The sequence below is a fragment of the Cyclopterus lumpus genome, chromosome 13 (assembly GCF_009769545.1).
Source record: "Cyclopterus lumpus isolate fCycLum1 chromosome 13, fCycLum1.pri, whole genome shotgun sequence".
NCBI classification, from domain to species: domain Eukaryota; kingdom Metazoa; phylum Chordata; class Actinopteri; order Perciformes; family Cyclopteridae; genus Cyclopterus; species Cyclopterus lumpus.
In genome coordinates this window covers 12,109,158-12,127,910 of record NC_046978.1, presented here as the reverse complement: position 1 = coordinate 12,127,910, position 18,753 = coordinate 12,109,158, and the positions used below count along the sequence as shown (strand labels likewise).

General features: G+C 43.5%; 1 protein-coding gene across 1 annotated transcript in view; it reads right to left on the bottom strand.

Annotated features, from left to right (window-relative positions):
- Nucleotides 1-18,753, bottom strand: part of aplp2 (amyloid beta (A4) precursor-like protein 2) — a 50,673-nt gene that overhangs the window by 11,321 nt on the left and 20,599 nt on the right. The window contains exons 2-10 of the mRNA XM_034547857.1: nucleotides 13,006-13,179; nucleotides 11,125-11,254; nucleotides 5,769-5,881; nucleotides 4,476-4,705; nucleotides 4,054-4,247; nucleotides 3,419-3,586; nucleotides 1,652-1,785; nucleotides 1,026-1,100; nucleotides 519-677 (exon numbers count right to left, since the gene is read on the bottom strand). Of these exons, the coding sequence (XP_034403748.1) occupies nucleotides 519-677; nucleotides 1,026-1,100; nucleotides 1,652-1,785; nucleotides 3,419-3,586; nucleotides 4,054-4,247; nucleotides 4,476-4,705; nucleotides 5,769-5,881; nucleotides 11,125-11,254; nucleotides 13,006-13,179 (1,377 nt within the window). The remainder of the gene's footprint in view (nucleotides 1-518; nucleotides 678-1,025; nucleotides 1,101-1,651; nucleotides 1,786-3,418; nucleotides 3,587-4,053; nucleotides 4,248-4,475; nucleotides 4,706-5,768; nucleotides 5,882-11,124; nucleotides 11,255-13,005; nucleotides 13,180-18,753) is intronic.

Genomic DNA, 18,753 nt, shown 5'->3' with positions numbered 1-18,753 from the left:
CCCACATCATTAAATGGGTCGGCTGTATGACATGACATTAAATCTTCACACCACAAGATGATGCAATTACCAATTTCTGAGGTGTAATAGAAGCCGAATTAGAATTTACTGCACTGTAACATTTGAAATATCAATATTTGAGTCCTCTTTGGGTGACAAGCCCAACACCGGTGGTTAGAGAAGCCACAAGTTCCTTGAAACAGATTGCCAAACTGTGTGCTGGAAAAAGGATCAACAGACTATTAAGTAAGAGGAATATATTAACAAAAACACAAGACAGAGATTATAGCTGAGGTTTCAAATGTGATTGACTCCCTTCTCCTCATGATGAATTGCAAGTGGACGGAGGGTCTTTTGACGAGGTATTAGCCACAGGCCATAAGTAGTCTACGGTTCAAGTGTTGTCTGATAAAAAGGTGCGTTTCTGTAACTGAAAGGAGGAAAAGCAAGAGACAAGTAGAGAGGTGAGGAGAGGAGAGGATAAAAGATGAACTCAGAGGCCAGTGTGTGGTGTTTACCCTGGGGGGGTCGGCCTGCAGGGCAGCCAGGTAATTCTCCAGGGCCAGACGGCGCCGGTCATTCAGCATGGCCTCCACCCGGGCGAGGTGAGTCTCCACCAGCTGCTGCTTCTCGCTGGCTGCCTCCTCCTCCAGGGACTCCACCATGGCTTGGAAGTGCTGCAAACAAAAGCATACGCATACGTAAATATATATACAATATGCACCTTAAACAGTGTGGCATAACAGAGCTCTTTTGAATATATATATATATATATATACAAGAAGTAAATACGTCTCTCGGGTTTACTCATGTCGCCTCTCAGGCTTGTCAAGAGAGTTGAGGCCTCATTTAGAAGTCTCCCCATTCAGACAGTGGCCTAATTTAGCCTTAGCGTGATAAAGATAGAGCAGCCAGAGGAAAAGAATATTTAAAGGCACGGGGAGTGAGAGACCTAAGCCTTCATATCTCACCCAGACAAAGGGACAAAAGAGGGACTCCCGGGGGGGGAAGGATCAGTGTCTTACCTGAATCAATGTCTGCCTCTCAGCCTTGGGAAGGTTCTTGGCCTGGCGATCAGCTTCTTCCCACTCTTTTCTTACCTGGAGTGAGAGAGACAGTAATGAAGCCAGATGCAGGATGTTCCTATTGCACCTGTTCACTCAAAGGGCGTCCAACAGGGATTTTTGTAAATGTAGATGGATGGAAAAGAAAGCCGTCTATTGCACAAAGGAATGCTTAGCGAGCTCAATTGTTTAGCTGTGAGTTATCTCAGGCAGAAGCTCCTCTCAGCTGCACACCAAAAAGCTTAAAGCAATCTTTAATGAATTAGTTGTCTCAGTCCTGAAAAGCGGAAGTGACCCTCAACCATTATTGAACACAAATGGTGCAATTGGGCTTTAAATACTATAAGAAGTCGTTTATCATTTCTATTTCTACTGGGAAGTTTGAAGAATAACTTTGCGAAAGCAACACGCCTGTTAATGCTAGCTTGTCATAAGCTGCATTATTGTGTATTTAACACAGAAACAATAACCTTTTCCTGAATGGTTGTGTATATTATGTTCATATTGTGAAATTTAGCAACACAAATTTTACATATTGCCTCTTTAATTAGGGGTAGCAGTGTCCTCAACTCGGCCCGATTACTCACCCTCTCCATGCGGTTGCGGTGCCTGATCTCCAGCTGCTCCTTGGCCCTCTGGAAGCGACTGTGCTCCTTGTCGTCGGCTGGTGTCTCAAAGTAGATGTCCACATCATCAGTGGGCTGAGGGGTCGGTGGCATGGCTGCAAATTCAGAGGCAGGTGGTGAGTGTTCAGGGCTGCAAACTGACCACCATGCAGACAGACAGACAAACACAGATACAGACAGACAGGCAGACACAAGTAGGCAGAAAGACAAAGACAGAACGACAACTGGGATGAGAGAGAGAGAGAGAGAGAGAGCGAGAAAGAGAGAGAGTTAAAAGTAGAAGATTGAAGTTGGACAAAAATCCTCACAGAAGCACTGCTCTCATTGGCGTTCTTTCACCCTCAGTAACTCTGATAAATGTAAAAGAATCTGACGGTATTTCCTTTTGAATTCCTTTCATCTTCCCGTTGGCTTTCTGCTGACAAGCCGTGTCTCGGACACTAATGGAAATATCTCTGTGTTTGATAGCGGGGTCATCTGGGGCGAGGCCAGAGGGCTCCGTTCTGGGTTCCTCGCTACACAGTCACGCAGGACTCACTCCCTGCGTCGCTGCAACTCTCAAAAAGGATCACGCTCCAGGCTCGCAAACAGGGAAAGACCTCATCGTTTCACCTCACCATCAAAAACAGGAGGCACAGGTCAACGGATAAACGCATAGCTCCTGCTCTGACCTTTAATGCTGCAGCTCCTATGAAATGTAGTATTTTCTGATGTGGTGTTGGCCATGAACTGCATTTGAATTGATGAAACGTGAGTCATTCATTGTAATGTGCAAAAGAAAAGGTGATTTGTGACACATGTTGGGGGCAGTGACGAGTGGCAGTGCTCTGTGAGCAGACAGACAGACAGGAACAAGAAACAAATGGCAGGGGAGAACAATGACAGGCAAGCAGAAAACAACACTCTTGCATGCATATGAATGAACACTAAATTAAGATGGAAGAAAAATGTAATATTTTTGTTATTTTGGGAGTTTTTACTTACATTTTAATTTACTAACTTGAACGGTAGTATTAATGACGGTTGGGCGTCAAGATACAAAAAACATACTTTTTTCGATGCATTACTTTGAGTAACATGGAACACATGAAGGCAGCTGTACAAGACATTGGCCTTGAGACACAACTGTCTAAAATTGATAGAATCATGAATAAATATTACATGGTAAGTTGAGAAGAGTTCAATAAAACAGCACATTGGTATCTTATAAAATACATGTCTTTGAAATATAGGTTTAATTTCTTTCTCTCAGGTATAGTTAGTATTGAAACATAAATGAAAAAAATAAGCTCTATTAGTGAATATCTGAACGCTAAGTGACATTTTATTCAGTAATACAGTGCTAAACTATTAATTAATTAATATATTGACAGAAAATGGAGATTGGATAAATTCAAGCGAAAACACCAAATATGCTTAAGTTTAGAACTGTTGCCCTGACAAAGCAAGCAACATGCAACATTTTCTATAAAAAATAACGGACACACACACATTTAACGTGTCCGTGGAATAATGTAGGAAATTAAAATAAAAATAGTGATTTAGTGAATTCAGTTGTTGCTGTGGAGGTGACATGGTAACACCAGCGCTAGTGATTTGATGAGTGACAGCTGAAGACAGTGACAGATTGAACCTAAACTATTCTGAAGTGAAGAGTCTGCAGTAAAGACACAAACAGAGAGAGAGGGAGGCGTGTTGTCAAACCAGCCTCTGTCTGCTGAGACTTACTCAGGCGCTTGCACACGGCCATGCAGTACTCCTCTGAGTCGAAATTGTTGCGGTTGCCGGCGCAGCCCCCGTATATGAAGCGAACACACTTCCTCTGGCTCATGTCGAAGTGCCAGCGGGGCATGGAGGCGCGGCAGGGGCCGGTCTCAGCCTCCAGGGTGCACACCGCTGCCAGGGGACAGCTTGTTAGATCATCCGGCCACTAGGGGCAGCACTTAATTCCAGTCTCAATGACAACACACTCAGAAAACTACCAATAAACACTCCTTTACCTCTGCTACATCTACAGATACGATGAAAGAAAACATTTTTTTAAAAGCACCGGAGCAAATTCTTTTTGTACATGTACAGGAATTGGATACAAATAAGGAAGGATGATTTGTCCTTGCACTCTGATAAAGCAGCACAGTTACATCCCAGTGTCCGCTGTGAGCTGAAGAAAGGGTTATTGCTGATGCATACACTTAACTGATTACAGTCTGGCTGAGATTTAGATATAACTGCCTATAGATTAAAAGTTAAAAAAGTTTGATTATATTTAAGTGGCAGGCAAAGAGCCAATATGGGAGAGAAAGAGAGAGAGAGAGAGAGAGAGAGAGAGAGAGAGAAGGAGGACAGTACATTATATTACAAACCTTTCACTTCCTGCAGAGTCTTGTCCTCATCTTGGCTCTCTGATATTTTGCTGCTCTCTTTCTTCTCATACTCGTCCTCCTTATCTGCCTCCTCGTCCTCATAGACATAGTGGTACTCCTCCTCATCTTCCTCGTCTTCGTACTCGTCCACTGGCTCTTCTTTTTGTGTGGGCTCCTCATCAGCTGGTGTCTCACTGAGGAAGGGAGAGAGGGAGAGGGAGGTGATTGAGTGAAGGGATGGAGGCCAGGGCGATGAGTGATTCATCAAACAAGTCAGAGCAGCTGCCGCGGGTCAATGTCAGGACACTTTAATTCATCCAGATGGCCAGTAATATCTGCCCTTCGCAAAAGAGACAGGATATCACACCCGCAATATTTCAAGAATGTGCATTTGATCGGGAACAGAACCACAGACTGCTCACCTGTCCTCGTCGTCCAGGTCGGTTTCGTCAATCACGTCTATCTCCTCAATCTCCTCATCCTCTATCTCCTCCTCTTCGTCGTCGTCCTCCTGGGAGGGCAGGGAAGGTTTGGCGGACTCCCCGGCGCGAGAGGAGGGGCAGCAGACGTACTCGGTGCCGTGGAACTTGTCAATGTCGCAGGGCAGCAGCATGCCGTAGCTGTGCAGCACCGTGGAGCTCTTGGCACAGGCCTGACAGGGTGGAGGGAGTGAGCTAGAGAGGATATCCACTGAACATGGGCACCGGCGCTCCAGGCGGATAACTCTGCTGTGGTTTCTAGGCCTCTCACTACGTATCAACTTTAGATTTGACAAGGTGACATTTGTTTAACCTTTATTCATCAAGGGAAAGGTGGGAGGAAACTGTGGAGGTTTTATTAATCCAGTCACGTGATATTGTTGACATGCTGCATTAGGGTTTCTTAGCTTTTGGTAGAAAACGTGTGTATCACAATCAGTAAAAAGTCAGAAAAAAAATAATCCAACGTCGGTATTCTTTATTCTATACCTGTGCATAACTTTGAAAAGGATTTGTGTAGTATTTAAACTTTCGTTATCTTTTAGGTTCGCCAATCCTGGCAGGTGTATGTATGTATACTCACTATCTTGTGGCAGAGAGGCCACCAGAGTCTATTTGAGTACTTCTAGTGTATGTCTCTTGTATTTATCCACCTTCAGAATACAAACATACATGATTGAGGAGCTGGTTCTCTCTCAAACCCTTAATGGGCCACAACTGATGTGCTATTTTTCAAGTTGGTGAGGGAGCTGAGATTGTTTTGGAGTCATTTCTCTAACCCAGATTTTCCCACCGGTAAGATTTGTTACTGCTTGGCTGTAACAAATGTGTTATTGAACGTAGGTCGTTTGGGATGCCACACTATTGAAGGCTGCAGATGATCCGAGGATTTGTAAGAGTATACAGGAACTATGAAGCGGCCAATGGGGGATTAGCTGCATTACAGGCAATACACTAATCTGATTAGGAGTTGATTTGTGAGGGCTCCCAGCCAGCCTGAACCCTCTCACAGAGGCAGGTGGAACGATATTAAGGAGGGAATATGAAAGATTGAAAAGCAATAAAAGTGTGACCAGCAGGACAGTGAGAAGGGACCAAACATCCGTTTAGTTTCATTTCTAAAGGTCCAATTGATGCTCAACACTTCCTCTTCCCACATGACGCTTGTCTTCCATTGCACTGCTATCTCGGACATTCAGCCTCCCACTGTTTCCTATGAAGTAATTCCTTCCTTACCTCTTTGGCCACACCGTGCCACTGCTGATGGCTGACGCACATGTCCATACGCTCCTTGTGGAAGAACTTGCACTTCTCTGGAACCAGAAGCACGTCACTCACAAACTCGCCCACTGTAACAGCAAATCACACGGTCCAATACGGCCGTTAGTCACACCACAAATCTGTCCAAAAACTGAAAGGATTACCCCCCCCTGACAGGTCACTGCTTCACAACAGAGCCGGTGTTAGAAACAATAAATCGCCTCGAGGGACAAAAAAAAAAAAAGGACTAGCAGACGAGAGGAGTGGGAAAAAAGGGTATGATTCAATAATTCATAGATGCCTGGTCCTTTACATTTCATTACCGCAGTATAACAGAAAGGGCATTTGACACTTGAACATCTGCCAGTGCACCTGAAGCCGAGAGGGATTCATCCCCCCTCTGGAGCCAAACCTATAACTCTGCAATCAAAATGGCAGTGGAGAAAATCAGGTTTCACAGCGACTCTTTTAAGGTACTCTCCCTGCAGTTCAATGATATCATTTGCTTGATGAATTCAATTCATTCGGTGATGTATATTCATAGAACGAGCCGGTGGAAAGCAGATCTTGGGAAAAATAAATGACATGAAAGCTATCTTGTGAATTCCTATGAACGGCTACTGGTTGAACACCCTGTGTGTGTGTAAGCATATGGTGCAGGGGTCATAAGAAAGATTAAAAAGGACGGCGACTGCTTATTGGCTGGCAGTGTGGCGAGACTCTCAGGTAGAAACACTGCCATCAGAAACAGATGGAAATCCAGGTGGAGAGGGGAAGGGATGAATACAAGGTTTGGGGCAAAGTCCAGATCCGAGTGGCTGAGGAACCCACAAATGAGGGTCTAAAGGTTTCACGGCGAGGACTGGGAACCGTCCTGTAACTGCTCATTTAGTGGTTTCCTGGGACCTCGGCCGAGGCAGAGCTGCTGGATCGCTTCATACGAGCAAGGCGAGGTGAGGCCGGCACAGGGTGAAAAAGCAGTGTTTTGGAAAATGAGAGGGTAGGATAGGAAGAGGAGAGAGCTGGAAATAGCAAAAGGCTCAGCAGCTGCTTCTCATCTCCGCCCAGGAGATACAGTAACCACCCCATGCCCCCCAACCCCAGACCCTCATTCTCCTTCTACTCTGCTTTGTGCTGGCGGAAAGTAACTTTGTACATTTATTCGAGTACCGTACTTGAATACAGCTACAAATGTTCTCATTGCAAATGCTAAACCTTGTTTGGTTCCAGCTTGTCGAATAAGAACATTTACATTTACATTTTTCTGTTTATATTGTTATTGTTTTCAATAGAAAACTTGGGGTTTAGGACTAAAACAACACATTTGAAAATTTCTCACCATGGGATCAAAATTGTAACGTTTTTCTGACCAAACACTCAACTCATTCTCCTAAACATACTTTTAATTCACTACACTTTAGCGGGTAATATTGTATATCTATTCCATTTATTTGGCAGCTATATTTTCTTAATTAAGAATTTGTGAAATGTTTAACACATGACAAGCTTATAAAATATGATGCATTGTTATAGCTTGCCTATACCCGATAGTGTATTAAGCTAGAATTACCACCATCTTGACTTGCTGTTGCATTTAAAGAGCATAATATAATAGAGTAACAACACTTTGAAAGTGTCCATTCTGCTTTTAGTTTGAATAAGAGTCATTCTGTACATTATATAAGTTACATTCTTATTGCATAGCTTACTTAACTTACTTAATAGAGTTATTTTACGTTGTTCTATTGCTACTTTTGCTGAAGTAAGCAGATCTGAAAATGTCTTCTGGTGCCCACCTCCCTCCCTCCTCTCTTCACGTCCTGAGAAAAGTAGAGAGAGAGAAACTGACTCCGAGTAACCTTCAGCTCCATATCCTGCACACCGGATGCTGACTGATTCATTCACTCACACAGCGCCTCTTCATTTCATCTGTCTCACTCCCTCTCCTTCCCAGGTTGCTTTGGTTGTGAGGTAGTAGAGTGGGTTTCAAGCAGATGCCATATGCAGTCACACTGCAGTCGGTGATGGATGGTGGTGTTTGGAGAGCAGCTGTGCCTCGCAAGCACTCCTCCTCGGTGGGTTTCTGTGCGTGTGTGATTGTGTGTACGAGAGCACACACTCCTCTTTCTCTGTGACCTCCTCTCCACCCGCTCTATTCATCCGCCTTTCCTTTAACCTTCCGCCTATCAGACACCCTCACTAACTCTCTCCAGTCCCCAGAATTGGCTGCACTGGTGTGAAGGTAAGAATACACCCGATGCACCAATGATACCTTCAGGACTGGGAGGCGGGGAATTAAATTAAGCACCAACCAAAATCTGCCCATCGGCAGCACGGCTATTGTGTTTCAAGGACTTTCCAAAGGAAGCCTGCTGTAATTACATTTAGTGTAATCAGTGGGAGATCTGAAAATGAAAGTGCACTCAATGATTTAATCTGTAATAGATTATATAATATTTAGTTTTTATTTCTTTAACAGTAAAAAAACAAAACGTAAAACAGTATTTTTGAAAATGTAGTTGTTGTCTAGAGATGGTTTTTGCCATACAGTTTGAGAATGACATCCGGTCCCAGTCCTGTGCTTTGATTTTTGACAGTGTGGCTACCCTTTTGTTTATATTTTCATCATGGATTGCACCTTTAAAGTATAAAACATCTGATCCGCCACCATGAAAGGACTAAAAGGGGGAGACGTGACTGAAACCAGGAAGAAGCTGGAGGTTGATATTACTTACATGGAAAGAACATTTGCATTGGGTTCCAGCTCATGTTAATATCTTTTTTATTTATTTCAGCAAACACTTTTAAAACATGGACAACACCTAGCCTTAACCAACACTGTAGCACTTGCCCAAGTCTAACCGTTCACATATGGTTAAATATGTGATACTGTCACGTAATCTTACAATTGTGAAGGAATGTGATCACATTTAAAAGCTCTCTTAAAGCTCTTAAAACAAGTCTGAGTTTGTATCTATTATCAACGTATTCACAATCCCAAGATCCCGCCCCTCTGATGATATCAGGAGTTGTCATTGTGTGCACTACACCTTTATTAACTCAACAGGCTTAGTCAACAGGAAACGCAAAGTATGTGTCATGTCTGTAAATGTTACAAATTCGAATCTTATCAAAACCCGGCCAGAAGAAACATTGTCACTGAAAAGGTCTACGGGGTAGAAAGTAGCTCAACGGTCAAGATCAGAGCAAAGAATATGCCTCCTATGATATATTGCTGATAGCTACCAAGAGCAATAGTTCTAGACATAAAGCAACATCATTTAAATGTAAAAGCTGTCTTTTGAAAGATCTATATGAATCTGTATTTACACAGAAAATGCACACATGCTCTTTTTGAGCAAGAAGCTGCTGCAATCTGTATTGTCCCAGTGCATTTCCCCCACAATTTAAAAGTCACACAACTGCCACTGACTGTTCTCACCATTCTAGACATAATAATAGAAAAAAAGTCTCCAAAATAATCCTGTGCTGTTTGACAAAGACATCATGCTGCAGGGATTAAAGTGCCATGGGACAAAACCCACATTCATTTCCAATGCCATTGTTTGGGGACAGGAAACAGGGATTGTGGCTCTGAGACTGAGCCTTTGCATGTAAAGATGGGATACAGCATAACCCATATCTCACTTTTTATATTGAGCTCATTCCTTTGCACTTCCATTATTCATGTCATTAACTTGACATGGGTGCTGGTCTGGCCCTTTTAATCACATCCTTTAAGCTAGAGCCCACCCCCCTTTGGTCTATTTGATTTCTTTTTGATTCTACTATAATTAATGTACACTGATGAATATAAGGCAGAACCTCTCATGTCCACTTTTCTGTAACACTATGTGAACATCACGAATAACGAATAATTCAAAAGCACTCCTCATCGCACTTAATATGATAGAGGCCTGACAAATACTGAGCTGCAGAGGTGAGGCATGGTGAGGTGGCAGAGGCCTGCCGTGGCTTGTAGCATATGATCAGAGCCCTCCAATTAAGCCCATTACATGCTCCATTACATAATTAGGCAGAAACCCTCTCAATAGCCTTCTTCTCGCCAACATCCTTATGTATATTTCTCCTTCTCCATCTGTCTTCTCTGTTCTCTCTGTCCAGAAACCTCATTTGCAAATCAGCAGAGCAGCCGAGAAGGCTGTTACAATGTGATGAGGCATGAGCGCACAGACCGTTAGCAACGATGACAAACAATGTGCAAGAACAAGCCATCGAGCTATTCAATTAGGTTATTGGATTCTTTAATTACATGGTACTGTTGCCGAATCAGGATCCAAGGTCTTGGTTTGTTGATGGATGCAACAGTCGGCCCCAGTGAAGTCAGAGGCCATCCGGTGTGGCAGGTAGGAGGGAAACAGCTTTGTGATGTAAGATGAGAGCAAACTGAGGGAAGTCTGATTCTGCATGTGAACTTTTCTCATCTGTATTCCTGTCTCAGCCACTACAGTTGTGGTGTTTGCTGTCCCATGAATTTCCCAAAAGCCTCCTCTCGGCATTTGCCAAAAAATTCTCTTGAATGGTCGCCCTTTTCACAGTTCAGTGCGTTTGCTAATGGCTTTTTCCCCAGAAAGCAACACAACTCAATCAGCAAGAGCCTTTTCGGACAGAGGAAGGGTGCCGGGAAGTATTTGCAGCAGAGAGGAAGATGTCTTTTCCTTCCTGACATTGCTGGACAAGTACAAAGAGGAGTCTTGTTACAGAGCTGAATTTCTCTGTTATTGTAATCCTCAGAGGCAGCAGGAGTGTGCTGTGGTTTCATAAGTTAGGGAGCACAGAGACATGTGGCCTGCAAAGTCGGAGGCTCTATTTGGCATTTAATAAACCAGGATAGTCATGTTGCCCATGCTGATTACAGTGAGGCTGCAGGAGACAAAGGAGGGGGAGAGGTGTGTCTGATAGCACAGGCGAATGGAGAAATGGGGAGCAATAAAGCAGGAAGTCCTCACAGACCTCCCCCTCGCTGACCCTGTGTGTCCTTGTGAGTTTATGGCCACTGTCTGAGGGGGGAAAAAAGATTGTGCTTTATTGCTCAACAAGCCTCCCCAGCAATAATGCCCCCCCCCCCTCCTTTGGCATCCATTCACATTAGCTCCCATCCAGCCGGGATATGTTTAATCTGCAGCTGAAGGCAAGGATTAGTCATCTGCATCAGACCCGATATTGCTCTTTGCCCATAGCTAAAATGTATCATAATGTCTTCTTTTTCTACATTGACTGAAGGATCAATATAGACACACTTGATATGAAGGGTCAGTTAGAGCCATCAAAGTGGTTTCCGCCAGCACTACTTATGAAAGTAAAAGCTTACCTAAGCATTTGTAAGGGACCACAATGTGGGCGTGCCCTTTGCACACCTTCTTCTCCTTCTTGCACCAGTTCTCAATTCGAATTGGCTGGTTGGCTTCCACCACATTTGTGATTTGGAGCTCGGGATACATCTGTTGGAAGAAACAGCAGAGAGTGTGTACTAAATAATGAGAGAGATATTTTGTATGTGTGTGAGATAGTGAGAGAGTTGATAAGTGGAGCTTCAATAGGATTCTTCAAACCCCGCTTTATAGTCTCTAAATGCCATCTGCTCAACCATGAAAAAGCACACAATTTACATTTTCTCCAAATGCCATCAAAATGTCATCAATAAATGTAACCGAAGCTTGTGGGGAAGGCTTCTTGAAAATATACTACACTACACTGCTTTTCTTCTAGGACAGCTGCATAATACACTAAGATACCAGCAGCCTCTCGGTTCAGGAGATGCAGTAGGAACAGATAATTAGGAGCCAGAATATCCATGTCATGGAAAAACCTGTCATCAAAGACAGCTAGCAGCTAGAGGAAATGACAGTTACAGGAACTGCTGATAAAAATGCTACCCACTACACTTTAAATCCTGTCTGTCTTTCTGGAACAGCTCAATAGTCTCTCACATGACAAATGACTAAACTGACTTCTTCCACCTTGGTGGCCAATTCCTCTCAATGCAATCAGCCCGTTCACACAGAATTACATGAAATGGCCCGAAGTGTTAACAACACATTATGTGTCGGCACCACAAACACAATGCCACTGTAAAGTCAGTCAGGATCCTTTTTTCGTGGTGGACACACAAATGAAACGCTTCCACATGACTATGCAACAGTCTGAGGTGGTATTGCATGCAGACAAAGACTTTGGTAGACGTGTGGGGAGGTGGACGGATCAAACAAACACAGGGCACTGAACCAGGAGACCGGTCTTCACGTCCCATAGTGTTGTTGTGAAGTGACGCCTTCGTAACGTTTTTCCTAAACCTAGGGACGTGTTTTTTCATTTAGTTTTAAAGTGCTGAGCGACAAAATAAAATGGAAAATGCATGTCCACATAAACAAATAAATAGAATACTTTTTGAGACTATTTCAAGGTACTTCCTTGACACTGGGTTGATATAATCTACCACTATTTCTTTGATCTTATCCCAAAAACTGAAAACAGGGGAAAACAACTAAATGCTACTAAATGCAACAACATCTGCCAGCACCTCTCAAAATAGAATAGGGGCAGCTGTGGCTTAGAGGAAGAGTGTGTCCCCCTCGAATCGGAAGGCTCCTCCAGTCTGCGACAAAGTGTCCTTCAAAGTCAAAGTGTCCTTGGGCACAAGATACTGAACCCAAATTGCTGTAAGCATGAGAGTGTGTGAATTTCATGGCAACATCTGCCATCAGAGTATAGATGTGTGTGTGTGTGTGTGTGTGTGTGTGTGTGTGTGTGTGTGTGTGTGTGAATGCACTGTACGGCGCTTTGAGTGATCAGAAGATGAGCTGAGTGCTTTATAAAAGGTGCAGTCCATTTAGCCTAGACAGCAAGTCCTAAGACTTAATACTCAACTAGATATCATAAAATTAGGACCTTTAAATACAATAAATATTGCATATTAAAATATCCGTCTAAAGCTAAATCTTTTTGTAAATCTCACATTACCAGAACTTTTTCATGTCAAGCTCATGGAATAAAATTACAATTGCACCTCTGTACATGAGGACCTCCACCTTCAATTCCCCAAAAAGTAATTAAATTTGCTGTACCTATGATGACAACCCACTTTGTTTCTGCCCTTTTAAAACTGTCTTTGGCGCTTGGATATCACCACCTCACTGAGGCGGATTGGATAGAGATTAGGGATTAGAGATGTGTCTGTGTCACAGTGACTCACCTCCTGGCAGTACTGCAGCACGCCCTCTTTGGTTCCGACGCAGCTCTCGGTTCCAGAGGGGTCGGGTACCCAGCGGCCGGTCTGAATGTTGACGTGCATGTTGAGCTTTCCGCAGAACATTGCCACCTGTGGCTCTGCCACGGCAAACCCTGTACCTGCATTGGCTGCTAGCGCCTGTAGACAGACAAAGGTAGAGAGAGAGAGAGAGAGAGAGAGAGAGGGTGAGAGAAATGGGGGTTAAAGCAGTTGATAATTATAGAGACCATAAAAGCTGGGAAGTATTGTGGCGAACTTGACTTCAGAGACACTGTCTGCTCGTCTCACTTTTCTCATAAGCTTCTTTAGGAGCCTGAACACTTTGAGCTCATGTACTGCAACGGATAACTGTGCTCGATGTGATGGAGCAACATCAGAACTGCCTGTCAACGCTCGGCTGCTACAGTGACTCAACGCCGCAGTGCCTAGCAGAGGGGCTCAGACAGGAGACAAATTAATTGTACCTTGGGAATGTTTGGCTTGGTTGATGGTTAAACAAGTAAGGGTTTGATTAGATTTGTGCACATGGCTTTTTGCTCTGCTGCCCATTGAGTGACTGAGAGGTTGCACACAGAGAGAAAGGGAGTAGAACAAAAACTGCAGTCCGTCATGCCTCACAAACCAGGACATTCCTAGTTGAGGGCAGAGCTTCGTTCATCCAGGTCTTTCAAAAAAGAAGGGATCATTTATTCTTCAAGGTAAACACTGATGGTTCTTCATCCACTATACTACTACTACTACTACTACTACTACTACTACTACTACTGTGCTTTACATACACATGTGAACAGCAATATATATATATAATGTAACATAATGTCTAAGGTACTACAGGATTTGTTAAATAAGTTCTGTGATCTACTGCCATAATTTCCCATCATTGTTTATCTCCCAACCTGCTCAACACGAGAGGACATCTGCTATCTTTCCCCCGTTGTCCTTCCTGTCATCATTTACTAAGCCCTGTGGTTCCTTCAGCACGCAGGAAGCAGGAACACCCTTCAATATACAACCACTCTGCATAGAAAATGGACACCAACTGTCCAAAACTACTGCATATTCAGCTTTGACACAGTTGCCCTTCAAATGACAAAGGGCAGTGCTTGCATCAGGCGACTCATCAGCTCCTCATTGAGACAATAAGTCACGGCCTGCTAACACTCGCCTAATGCTAGGGGTGTCACAGCGCAGGAACCTCTTATGAATCAGTCGGGCGATGTAGCTCTGCATGCAAAACTATTGCAAAACACACACCAGGGAGCCTCCAGACAGGAAGTGGAACGGAACCGATCCCCTCTTGATTGTGATAATGTCATCAGGCTGGGTAAACAGGCTTTAGCCCCATAGCGAGATCAAGGGAATGAGTGTTGGTCTCAAATGTCTGACTGAGACGCAGACAGAGGTGTCGTCTGCAGCGCAGAGCCGAGGAGAAAACAGCGTGTGGAGTCTTGAGGAGCAGTGTGTGAGACAAAGCTCTCTGTCTAATTCTGCACAGGCTCCCGGGCTGATAATAGGCGCAGAACAGAGTAGAGCGAGAACAAAACAAGTGCTGTGTAATCAGCAGTTGGCTGTAGCGTGTGATGAGCCGCAGAGCCAGCCAGAGCTGAGTCTGCACGCATTCACATAAACTGAATACAGCTCCAGCCGCACAAGCTCTTTGGTGCCCGCTCGAACAACATATGACACGCTATCGTAAAAATCAAGTAAATGCACACAGCCACACATGCACATGTTCATTCATGTAGGCAAGCGAACGTACACACTGGACTTTCTTGATTTGGTCCTAGAGGCACAACAGCCTCAGATCCAACCTCATTTCCCCTTCTTCCTCCATCTCCATGTCTTTGTGCTGCACTCCTCCCTCTCTGCACCACCACAGGCTTGTTTGCTCGCCTCCCTCTCATTCCTTTGTGAGATTGGCTCGGGGTGTGTGAGATGCAGGGAGGTGAGGAGGAAATGAGGGACACAGAGAAGCACGTTAGGGAGGAAGACAAGGGAGGTAGTGACAGTCTGACTAGATTCTGTGGCCGGGAAAAACAAGTGTTGGAGGCTTTTCTACTTTGACTGCACTAGAGAGATAAAGTCTCAGTGTGTCTCGAATTCATCAAGTGCAACAATCACAGAGGCAGAGTGGAGGCGGTTTATACCAATGCCTTAAATCTGCAGTCACATGCCTGTTTAGTACTTAAGAAAAGAGCTGCTCTGGGTCAGACTTGGGGAATGGAGGGGGGAGCTGAGAGTAAAACAAGTGACACACACAGACACAGAGAGCTTGAGGGGGAACAACAGGGCAGAAGAAATGAGTCTGTCTGTGGTCCCTGTCTCATCAGCAGCATTACCTGAACCCGAGCGATGGCTGGCCTCGGGAAAACACACAATCAACTTTCTCCTTGAGACATGTTCAGAGTTTTGGCCTCATCTCAAAGCTGAGCATTTTTCCTGGGTCGTGACTCAGTCTTGAACAGCCGTGACAAATTAAATGTATTTCAAGACCAGTGGAGCGCACAACAAATGTCATCCATACACATTCTTTTACATCATCCCAGACTGATTTGTTCCGTCGGCCAGCGAATAAATAGAAGTATTTGGATGAATACAGAGCGCAGGCCACAGTAAAAAGCTGCAGACCAGAGAGTTGTCTTGTTTTTCTTCTTTGCTGTGATTTGATGCTACTGAACACATGAAATAACTCTGACAGTAATTTGCTTCCGCGGATTGCCATGTTTCTACATGAAACAGAGCTTCAGTAGAGACTTCCTTTTAAAGTTCAAAAGTGGAGACACAAAAAACCTAAAACAGCCCTTAAGGACCACTTCTCTTTTAGTTAGGTAGGTTGACCTAGCGGCTGATGATATTGATGATCCTGGTGCATACCAACACCTACACACCTTAAGACTCATGTAACTGTCAGCACCAGTCACGCTTGAGGCTTTTATGTGATGAGAAGGGTTGGGTGGATTGCTCCAAGATCTGAAATCGCATTTTACCAACTGGGATCAAAAAGATGAGTCATCATCAACATTTCGACAGGTTACGGGAAGAGAGAGGGGTGGGATGTGGATGTAAAAATACTTCCTGTAAAAAAAGTTCTTTTGAGATTTAGTCAACAAAACATGGGTAACAACAATGTACTTTTATAAACTGTTCTACTTTTTCTTGATTTACAGACTGGATAAGCTCTTGTTTTGGTTTCGAATGCAGCATAGATACACACAAACACACATGTACGAGAAACATATGCCACCACACCTAAAAAGCATAGTCATCGGGCACCCATCTCTCATTACTGACTCACCATGAGATGGTATATCATGTGTAAGTGTGAACACCTGCTGCTATGTGGAGGGAGGGAGAGACAAAAGAGGGAGAGAGGGAGTGGAAGTTGGGAAAAGGGAGAGGCAGTAAGTGTAGGGGGGGGGAGGGGGGGCACTGATTAATAGGGTAAATATACAATGGCAGCAGGCAACATGCGCTGATTGGCTTATGTCCCAATTATTTTTATTCTCAAATGGGCGAGGACTGTAATGCAATAAAGAACGCCGTGAACGCGGGAGAGACAGGGCCTCCCACCACAGAGGCTTGTCAAAAGATATGTGGGGTGAGGATCATTTCGCTCGTTTTCACTCTTTACTGCAAACACACCAGTCTGTTGCTGCTTTCCCGGTCTGCCTCAAGCACACAAACGTGTTTTATTAGCCTGCTCTGTGGTCCAAGCCAAGTTTCACATGAAACAAGCTAAGACACGACAGTGCTCGTCAGGAGAAAAACAAAACACATGGAGCATTGCATGTACACACAAACTTAACTCCTTTTAATCCTTGCAACAGAAAAGATATACCTCACAAGTCTGTATCTTTAATGACAATTCATTTCGGCCTGTGGATGATTGACGGTGGGCAGTGGTAAATTAATGCATTCAACGTTTGAGAAAGCTGAACGCCGGTGCAATTAAATAACGCTGAATCAGAGAGATTTCAACAAAATCACATTTTTGGCTTTACCGCGATAGATTATTCAGCTCAGGCAACTTTTGAAGCAGTTTTGTTTGAATAAAAAGGCAGAAAACTTCTAAAAGACTCTAAATGAAGGAAGTGAATCATGGTATCTTCAACAATTCAATTCAATTCATTTTGTATACCCCAAAATCACAAATTTGCCTCAGAGGGCTTTACGCTCTGTACACATGCTGATTTAACAAATGTCCCCATGAGGATGAATAAAGTATCTATCTATCTACCTACCTACCTACCTACCTATCTATCTATCTATCTATCTATCTATCTATCTATCTATCTATCTATCTATCTATCTATCGATCTATCTATCTATCTATCTATCTATCTATCTATCTATCTATCTATCTATCTATCTATCTATCTATCTATCTATCTATCTATCTACCTACCTACCTACCTATCTATATATCTATCTATCATGCTGATGGTATGCAGTCAGCAGCAAAAAATAATGGCTCAAATTAAACACAAGTAATATTTCTTAATATATAAAAGAAATTATACTCCTGGACCAGTACGGGTCAGTTATTACATGACCCACCAGACAGCATCTGGGCAAACTCCAAAGAGGCTAATCCAATCTGTGTGTTGTGTGTGTATTTAAGCATGTGTTTATGTGTGTGTGTGTGTGTGTGTGGTCTCAGGTCAATCACCCAGGGCAGCATGATTAGCAGTGTGTGAACTCAGGACACACTGCAGGAGGATATTGGGAGAGGGTAAATAAATAATGAGCGCCATGATGTTCAAAACACCTGGGCTTGAGCCCTTGCGATGATCCTCCAAAACAAACACAGGTACTTTAAATGAGCCAAAACACGAAACCCTCTGTCACAGTCTAATGAACAGGTCTGGTGGTTGTGCCTGGCTGACATTTCTGTAAACATAACTTCTGGTAAATATCGCCTGTGTTGCAGACAAAAGCAGCTCCACTGTCAACTCGTCTACAGAACTCACTGATTGGTGGCAACTAGACTAATCTTTGGCAGAGGTATGGTGAAGCCAGCCCGACAGTATGTCCCTTGTAAAGCTCCAGAATAAGGCCCCGGTCAAGACACGTGGGTTCCCAGAATGCTTAGTGTCCATGTGACTGCAGAGAAATGCCTGGCATCGTTAATCCACCTAATCCATCCCTGTGGTGACTTAATACTTAAACAAGATAGGCAGTGGTGAGAAAGCCACACGCAGGTACTTCTGTATATGATCTAAATTTACAATATACGTCGGCACAAAATGAACATAGATTTCCTTTTCCTATTTGTTGCTTGCAATAAAAAGTGTTGACGTGTATGAGGGATTCATTAAAGTGTTGTTTATTCTTCATTAGCTTAGAGTCTTGTGTTTATTGCTTCTTAAAAACAAAATTTCCCTGTTGGATAGTTTAAAAATACAATGTTTACGATTTAATGCCTCATGAATCTAAATAACCACAATATTTATGCAGAAGTTGGATCAACAAATACTTTGCCATGTGCTACGATTTATGATTGTCTAAAGACACCCCACAAAGTTTGTCTTGACGGTGAAAAGGAGACATTTTCATGTGTTTCAACACCATCATTACTTTGAGTAAAGAGTACAGAAGGATGTGTGTCAGCAACCTGCTAATGTTTGCTCTAAAGTGAAGGAAATGTTATATGGACTTTGGTGTTTATTGTTTTTCACGTTTAAGAATTCAGAGAGCAGCTTAGCTCAAGTG